The sequence below is a fragment of the Rhinopithecus bieti genome, unplaced genomic scaffold (genome assembly GCF_001698545.2).
Source record: "Rhinopithecus bieti isolate Rb0 unplaced genomic scaffold, ASM169854v2 scaffold_57045, whole genome shotgun sequence".
Lineage (NCBI taxonomy): Eukaryota > Metazoa > Chordata > Mammalia > Primates > Cercopithecidae > Rhinopithecus > Rhinopithecus bieti.
This window is the reverse complement of record NW_016822092.1, coordinates 824,300-833,199: the sequence shown is the minus strand read 5'-3', so window position 1 is coordinate 833,199 and position 8,900 is coordinate 824,300. Positions and strand designations below refer to the sequence as shown.

At 58.7% G+C, this 8,900-nt stretch overlaps 1 protein-coding gene across 1 annotated transcript; it reads left to right on the top strand.

Annotated features, from left to right (window-relative positions):
* Window positions 1-1,500: 1,500 nt before the first annotated feature.
* LOC108521149 (NUT family member 2G-like) lies at window positions 1,501-8,308 on the top strand. Its single transcript, XM_017860800.1, is given in 12 exon segments — window positions 1,501-1,645; window positions 1,858-2,551; window positions 4,508-4,636; window positions 5,607-5,746; window positions 6,191-6,531; window positions 7,008-7,124; window positions 7,458-7,725; window positions 7,728-7,779; window positions 7,781-7,835; window positions 7,837-7,966; window positions 7,969-8,022; window positions 8,025-8,308. Coding segments are annotated over 12 exon segments (2,409 nt in total).
* Window positions 8,309-8,900: the final 592 nt, after the last annotated feature.

The following is an 8,900-nucleotide window of genomic DNA, read 5'->3' as shown; positions in this document are numbered from 1 at the left end:
TCAAGATGCCTGGGGAATACACCGTGTAGAGGAAAGGATGGAGTGGATGGATTGATCCTTTCTGGAAGGGGACAGGTCACGTCATTGTGTGTTTGTAGGGAGTGGTGGGATCGTGTTGTGCTGGTGGCCCAGGGAGAATGACAGACAAGCCTGAGCCCTGTGCCATGTCTTCAGGCACCTGGGAGGTGCCCTTCCATAGTGTTCAGAGGGATTTGGGCTGGAGTTTTCTAGATCTTAGGGAGGAGTGGGGAGAAGTGGTCTCAGCCAGAAAACTGTTGGGTGGGTTGGCTGTGACAGAGCATGTAATGACAACCTCTGGGTGGGCGAGGCTGGGGCTACTGTAACTGCCACAGCCCGGAGCCTCTCAGCTCCCATCCCAGAGCTGGCTGCTCCGTCAGTTGAGGTGGCTGTTGGCTTTGATCCAACAGGGGTGGGGACAAATGGGGAAGTTCAGGTAACACATGGCCTGGACTTCCTGAGATGTTCTGAATTGTTCACCCTTTTGTGGAAGCTCAGGTCTTCAGACCCACTTCCTCTTGTCTACTAGCTCATGGCCTGTCCTCTGCACTTTGTGTTACTGTGGAGATGAAGAATTTGCTCCTATTCCATTTATACTACTTCATGAAATGGGGACAGGTGTGGATTCTTGCTGGTTCTCAGTGGAAGGGTCTGGAAAGGCCGGTTTCCTTTTCAGTAGAGGAAGGAGAATAGCGCACAAATAGGAAGATGGTTCTATTATTATTATTATTATTATTATTAAAGTTAGGATATGTATTCTGAATGGAGGTGCCTAGTGAATAGGGATGAGTTCCAGACAACTTCCTCACCTTCCGGGCCCAAGAACCCGCTTGTTCCTTGGTTTGCCACTATGTTCGGTTATTCGGGAGCTTAAAGAGAAGGACCAGAGAGGGCTCCTGCCCGCTACCTATTGTAACCTGAGCAGCAGCTGTGAAATCCCTAGACACCCTCCCCTGATAGCCCTGCCTGCTCACCCATTTCTGGCTGTGTTCAATCGTGTGCAGCTGCTTGCTGGCTGTGCAGTGACGACAGTATCTCAGGGGACTCCACCACTGCCTCTCAGACCTGCTCCCTGGTAACAGAGCTTCCTGAGTGGCAGCTGGGACCACTGAGCACTGAGCAATGGGTGGCCCGAATCTGACCCCATTTAGCACTTGCTGTGGGGACAGGACAGCAAGTGCCAGGTCCTATGTCAGGACACTGTGCCACAAGTGTCCTGTGCCAGGACAATCACTTGCATGCTGGGCGTGATGAGTTATGGATTATCTTCAGGGTTCCTAGGGTGCTGGCTTGGGAAAGATTTCCATCCAGTGGTTTTCTTTTGTTGTGTTTGAGCTAGGAAAGAAAGAGGTTTACAAGAGCTTCAGGAAAAGGAAGATTGAAGAGAAGATGTGGCCATAATATTTGGAAGCTTCTGGCTTCCTGCCGGCCTTCTCAGTGCCGAGCACTGCCCTGGGGTAGGCCCCTCACCTGTTGCTGAGCATGCTGAGGACCACCAAGCTGCTGAGAGACTCATCCCTGACCCATGGCTTGGGAGATGTCTGTGAGGCTGATGGGGTCTGCCAGGGACACCTGAGGGATACCCTCGGGCAGCGAAGGCTTGGCTGTTGCTTCTTGGGAGACAGGGGTCAGGGAGTCTTGGTGACCGGGGCCAGGCTCTCTAGTGGAGCGACTCTCCCGTGGAGGAACAGAGCATCCAATGCACACTCAGGGACACTTGCAAGTGGCAGAGTTTCCCTGTCACACGCCTTCAGCTGTTGGGGCTCCCCTCGGATTCCCCAGTGACTAGTGAGGACCAGGAGACCCCAGCTCACTCATCTCTTTCCTTTGTCTCCACAGCATACCCAGTGCTGGGAACGGGCGTGACTGTGAACCCTGGTGCCTCCCTTTCTGTGTTCACAGCTCTGCCCTTTACCACACCTGCTCCCGGCCCAGCACACGGGCCACCCCTCGTGACTGCAGCGGTTCCTCCCGGCAGCCCTCTGGTGCTGTCTGCCTTCCCCAGCACACCTCTGGTGGCAGGACAGGATGGCCACGGCCCGAGTGGGGCTGGGGCTTCTAATGTCTTTGTCCAGATGAGGACAGAAGTGGGGCCTGTGAAGCCCCCTCAGGCACAGACCATGGTCCTAACTCAGAACCCCCTTGTCTGGCAGGCTCCAGGCACCCTCTGCGGAGGTGTCGTGTGTCCACCTCCCCTACTCCTGGCAGCTGCTCCTGTGGTGCCTGTTATGGCTGCCCAGCTGGTTGGGGGCACCCAGGCCTGTGAGGGAGGCTGGTCCCAGGGCCTTCCTGTTCCACCACCACCACCACCGACCGCCCAGATGGCCCTCATCGTGTCCCAAGCTGGGCCATGGCCACAAGGGGCTCATGGAGAGGGCAGCCTGGCTCCCTCCCAGGCCAAGGCCCCACCAGACGACTCCTGCAATCCCAACAGTGTCTATAAGAACTTCCGACTCTGGCAGCGCTACAAGCCCCTGGCCCGGAGGCGCCTTCCCCAGAGTCCTGACACCGAAGCGCTTTCCTGCTTCCTCATGTGAGTGTCCTCGGGGCACCAGAGCTCGTCCTGCAGCTCACACGTAAAGAGGCTACTGAATGGACAGGAGGTTATGCTGTTCAGGGGAGCTTGCAGGGCAGTTGTGAGAGTGATGGGTTGCACTATGGGAAGGTACATTTTCAACAACATTAATCTGGCTGTGGCTCAGGACAGACTGTCAGGGGCCTCAACTGCCCGTCACTGTCCCGTGAGTCCAGCCAATCCTTACTTTCAATAATTTTCACAACAATGTTTACAGAAGACCTAGGTCAGAGAGGGTTCCTGGTGTGACATGAACGACGGTTTGGGTTTAGGTCTTTGAGCACACACTCCAGTGCCTCCCCTTGAACCCAGTATTGATGGCCAGGAGCACATCACATGGGGTTGTGGGGAGGAGCTGCAGGGCCCGGCGGGAACCTGGCACATGCCCGCAGTTCTGCCCAGGTCCAGCACGGCGGTGGTGGAGCCTGCACAGGGGGATGGTCTTGGGCCCCGCACTAGGGTCGATGCTGGGCAGGTATTTGCATCTTCGCCCTCAATCCCTCCTGGAAAAAGGGACAATGATGCTTCATTCAGAGGATGGCGAAGAGATGACTCGAGCTCACACATGACATGCATAGCACAGTGCCTGGCACATGCTATGACACATTACATGATAGCAATTATGATTACTGTCCACATTACTATCATTATCAGGACTAGGCCATCTAGGAGAGTGCTCCCCAAAGCCATAGGCTCCAGTGATAGCTCTGAGCGCACCACGAGCCCAGCAGCCCAGGGTCGTGGACTGTGGTGACTGTGAGGCAGCAACGTCAGCATCCGCGAGAGTTTGTGGTTTCGTTCCCAGTCCCTGCCTCTCTCCACCCTGCGGCGCCTCTGTCACCCCGTGTTTCCCACTGATGAGCAAATGGGAGCTTGAGCACATCCACCGTGCAACACACTAACCGTTCCCCTAGGGAAGTCCCCTGCCTGGGGTGTAAGTGGAAGGCGGCCCCATCTTCCTCCCCAACAATCTCACTGCCCCCGCACCCTGGAACTGGTTGCATTCCCCCTTGGAGCGGAGTCCCGGTGCACTGGGGACCCCGATTCTTGGAGTGGAGCTGCCCCAGGCTCACGGGCCTTTGCCATGTCTCCTGTGGGAATGTGGGAAGCTGTACCTGGCTGCTTGCAGTGGGCTTGGACACGGCTCTGCTTTGGTTCTGGACGTGTGCTGCTGCTCCTCATGCTTCAGGACCCTGAGGCTACATCCCCAGGGGCTGCCTTGCTCCAGAGTCCCCAGGAAGCTGGTTAAATCTCAGTCCTGGGGCCCAGGAACCTGCACTTTAACCCTGGCTCCCAGGTCATTCGTGTGCACGCTGTCTCAGTCAGCTCAGGCTCGGCTGTAACAAATGCCATAGACTGGGTGCTTTATCAAGACACATTCATGTCTCCCAGTTCCAGAGGCCAGAAATCCCAGATCAAGGCGACAGCAGATTGGGTGTCTGGTCAGGGCCCTCTTCCTGGCTGGGGAGAGCTGCCTTGGCTATGTCCTCTGGTGGCTGAGAGGAAAAGCCCTGGCATCTCCTCCTGCCCTTATCAGGGCTCGGATTCCATGACTGGGACCCATGCTCATGACCTGCTCTAACCATGATTGCCTCCAAATACCTACACGCCAGCGCTGAGGGCTTCAGCACAGGCATGTTGGGGACACATATGTTCCACCCATAGTACTGAGTTCACTTGTCAACATCGTAACACTGAGGACTTGAGGGGCAGTCAGAGAGGCCACTCCGTAGCTTGTGTTGATGTTCAATCTTGGGGGTGTGTCCTGGGGCCTGAGGAGCCCACGTGGGGGAGAACAGGACATGAACAGATGGCAGGACAGGTGTGGGGAGGACAGGGGCCAGGTGTTGGGACCAGGTGGGCTCGGGATGAAGGGTGGGCTTATAGACTGGGGCTGACTGCACTGGTTTACAGCCTAGTTCTCCGATCCCTGGCCCAGCGGAAGCCCACCATGACGCTGGAGGAGGGACTGTGGTGGGCCATGCGGGAATGGCAGCGCACGAGCAACTTTGACCGGATGATCTTCTACGAGATGGCGGAAAAGTGAGTCTGGGGTCCTGGGAGCAGGGCCCGCGTGGCAGAGTGAGGCTGAATGACAGAGGCCTGGTGGCCATGGTGGCTTCTCAGCATGGAGCATGAGGAGGGTGTGGACAAACACAGGATGCTCTGGGCCCCTGGCTCCCTCAGAAAGCTGTTCCTGCCACCTAGAGTGCTCTGGGGTCTCTGTCCTGCCCTTTTGGGAAGCACCCCCTGCCTGGCCTGGGCCAACCCCTGCCTTGACACTAGAGGTCATGGCGGGAGCAGCCAGCGTCGCAGCCCAGAGGGGGTCACCTCCAGCTGTGGGGATGGGGAGAAGGGGCGCTAGTGACTGTAGACAGAGTGGGGTGCAGACTCCTCACAGCAGTGGCCAGAAGTCGGTTTTCTGCCATCCCAGCCTGGCCAGGGAGTTTGGGCAGGGGAGACCTGCGCCCGGGACACCATGAGACCCATCTCTGGCCTGACCGCCTTTGCTCCTGGGCAGTGCCCTCCGTGAAGACAGACAGACAGACAGACAGACAGCAGCCTCAGGGGAAAGGGGCCCCGTCCTCCGGGCTCAGCTTTTGCTTCCTCCCGACCAGGGGTCTCCCGGGCCTCGTGACCCTGGGTTATCTCTCAGGGACCCGCAGTCCCAGCCTCAGGACTCCTGCATCATCCCTGGCGCCGTCTGCCATCAACCCACCCTGGGCAGCTGAGACCTGGAGGAGGAGCCCCCCGGGACCCTCCTGGGCCTCGTGGCCCTGACTTGAGTCAGGAAGCCCCTTTGATGCCATGGGCTCTGCAGGGGCTGGGTGAGGGAGGGTGAGCCCAGAACTCTGGGAGCAGCTCCCTCCTGGGACTGAGGGATGAGACCCATTGAGGGCCCAGACAGCCCACCCGAGGCCTTGCCTTCCATCCCTGCCCTCGGCCGCTGCCTGGTCCTGGGGACAGGGGGCCTGGACCCTCTCCGCACAGCCTGGGCCTCCTTTACCCCCAGGTTCCTGGAGTTCGAGGCTGAGGAGGAGATGCAGATGCAGAAAGCACAGTGGATGAAGGGGACCCAGAGCCTGCCTCCTCCAGCCCCGCCGAGGCTTGAACCTCAAGGACCCCCGGCCCCTGAGGTGGTCAAGCAGCCAGGTACAGCTTCCCACATTCCCACAGGAGCCACGGCAAAGGCCAAAGGGGCCACGGGAGGCCACTGTCCTCACACCCAATGCTTCCCTTCAAGAGGGGGGTTTGCTCCCCAACAGGACAGCTTCTGGGAGCATATGCTGGGTATTGACCAGGTCAAGTTTCCTAGCTACTCTCTCCCCTCGCCCATCCAAAACTCCACATATGCTCTGCCCAGGAAGCAGGGATGAGCGGGGAGAGTACATGGCATATTGGTGGCTCCAAACTTCCTCCCAAGCAATGCTGTCTCCGATGTGCCCCTCCTGTGTGTCTCCTCCGGGGGCGCTGTGGTTCAGGTGGTCCTGACCCAGCTGCGACCCACTTCACATCCCCAAACCCTGCCCTCCCCTGTGTGGTGCAGGCAGGAGGAGCCGCCCTCACCACACCCGGCCTCCTCCTTCTCTGCCTCAGCATACCTTCCCAGCAAGGCCGGCCCCAAGGCCCTGACTGCCTCCCTGCCACCACCCAGGCCCCAGAGGCCAGTGGAGACCAAGGCCCGCCTGCCACCACCCAGGCCCCAGAGGCCAGCAGAGACCAAGGTCCCCGAGGAGATCCCCCCAGAAGTGGTGCAGGAGTATGTGGACATCATGGAGGAGCTATTGGGGCCTCCCCTCGGGGCCACGGGGGAACCTGAGAAACAGCGGGAAGAGGGCGAAGTGGAGCAGCCACAGGAAGAGGACTGGACACCCCCAGACCCGGGCCTCCTGAGCTACATTGACAAGCTGTGTTCCCAGAAAGACTTCGTCACCAAGGTGGGCTGGCCTGGAGTGCTGGGGTCTGCAGGATTCCAGGGGGTAGCACTCCCAGGTCCTTGGAATTAAGCTCTGTTCCTTAGCTATTCAGCAGCGTGTGTATTTCCATGGATTTGAGTGTCTGTGTATGTGATTGTGTGTGTCTGTGTGTTGTTGTGTGTTTGTGTCTGTGATTTGTTACTGTGTGTCTTTGTGGGTGTGAGTGTGGAGTGTGTAGGTTACCTGTGTCTGCGTCTTTTCCTGTGTCCCATGTGGGTCTGTTTGTGTGTCTGTGTGTGCTTTGTGTGTCTCTGTCTGTATGTGTGTATGCTACCAGGTCTGTGGTCTGTGTGTGTAGCTGGTGGTTGCCATGATATGAGACAGCCCCAGGAAGGTGGGTATGGGGTGTTCCCCGCTTTCTGCATCTCCTCTAGGTGTCCTTGCCTCCAGGTTACTCCCTGCGCAGGAAACTCACACCTTCTTCCTTCTGTTTCCAGGTGGAGGCCGTCATTCACCCCCGATTCCTGGAAGAATTGCTTTCCCCAGATCCACAGATGGATTTCTTGGCCCTCAGCCAGGAGCTGGAGCAGGAGGAGGGACTCACCCTTGCCCAGGTGAGCAGGAGGGGCACGAGGGACCCAGCACACAAGGCCCACCTGAATGTCTAACCCCACCCTGCTGGGGATGCTTGGCTTCTTGAGGAGCCACTCCGGGGTGGGAAGATGCAGGTTCAGAGGGAGTGGGATGGAGAGGAACCAGGGAGAGGAGTCAGGATGCAAGCTGCAGTGAGGCCCAAGGGGATACCCAGCAGAGCCACACCCTCTCTCTCTGACATAAAGCCCAGCTGCCTCAGGCTTCCCTGCCTCCCACCCAAGTGCCCTGGTCACTACCCTGGGCCCTGCTCACACCTGGGGCAGCACCAGTAGGTGCCCCGTTTCCTCCCACAGCTGGTGGAGAAGCGCCTCCTACCTTTGAAGGAGAAACAGCATGCGAGGGCAGCCCCTAGTCATGGCGTGGCCCGGTTGGACTCAAGTCCTTCTAAGTTTGCAGCTGGTCAAGGAACAGAGAGAGACATCCCTGACCCCCAACAAGGGGTTGGCATGGAAACCTGCCCACCCCAGACGGCTGCCCGGGACCCTCAGGGACAAGGCAGAGCACGCACCGGCAGCCAGTACCAAAGACCCAGCGGTCCTATTGGATGTCACGGATTTCCCGGCTGAGCTGCCCTTCAACCTCTCCTCCCCAGGACCACAGACCCACCTGCCCTGCCTGGGGACCAAGGACGCCTGGATCTCCCTGGAGGTCTCCATGTCAGGGAGTCACAGCGGACTGGTTCAGGGGTCAAATGAGGAGGCAGAGCTCCCCCAGCCTGTCCTTCCTCTTGGGTTCCAGCACAAGTCCTGCCCTGGAGCTACCCCAGACCCTGTCCCTCTTGGCCTTCTCAGCCCAGAAAAGTGGACCCGAGGAGCTCTCAGTCCATCGCTCAGAGAAGAGGCCTCAGCCTGGCACCTCTCTTGCCACCAAGTCCAATAAAGCCGACCTGTCTTCGGAAGCCCATCCCTGCTGAAAAGACCCCCCACCAGGGCCTGGGCTCAGTCGTCTCTCTGGGTACAATCTTGGCTGGGGCTCGGTGCCCCTCACAGGTCCAGAAAGAGAAAGGGCTGACCTCTTGGTCTCCAGGGAAGAAGAAGAAGCGGCATGTAGCAGTAGGGGCTTCCGGGCAGGACTCTTGGTGCCAATCTCAAGGTGGGGTCTGGCATCCGGCCCCAAAGCAGTCAAAGTGCTTCCCCGGTGCTGAATCTTGGCGGGCCTTAGCTTTGGAGGGGGAGGAGGGAGGGAGGAGAGGGTGGCTGAATGGGGGGACAGGGAAGGAGGAAGCGTAGGAGGGAGGGAGAGAGGTGGCTGAATGGGAGGGCCCAGAAGGAGAAGGGGTAGGGCGAGGGAGGGAGGGAGAGGTGGCTGAATGGAGGCAGGAAAGGAGGGCTCTGGGGGGAAGGGGGCTGGGGGGGAAGCAAGTGACTTGGGGAGCTCCGGGTGTAAAAATGTAAATAAAGGTATTGTGTTGGAAAAGCTTCTCAGGGCTGCTGCCTCTGTCCTCGGGGCTGTGCTGGCTCCATGAGGCTCGTGAGGAGGCAGAGAACTGGGAGATGCCAGGCACGGGAACCCCACAGGGGCGGGCCCCACTCTTTACCTCCTGGTGGGGGGCCCTATCAGATGCATCCAGGAACTGACAGCATGCTGAGGAAGCCGCTGATCCCTCCCACCACCCAGTTCAGCGAAGGGCCCCGCCTGCTTTAGGCAGTCTTCTTCAGGGCCTCCATCATATCAGTTATCCCTGAAAATCGCTGGTGATAGAGAGAAACTGGCTGGCTTTTTCTGCTCGGTGGGAG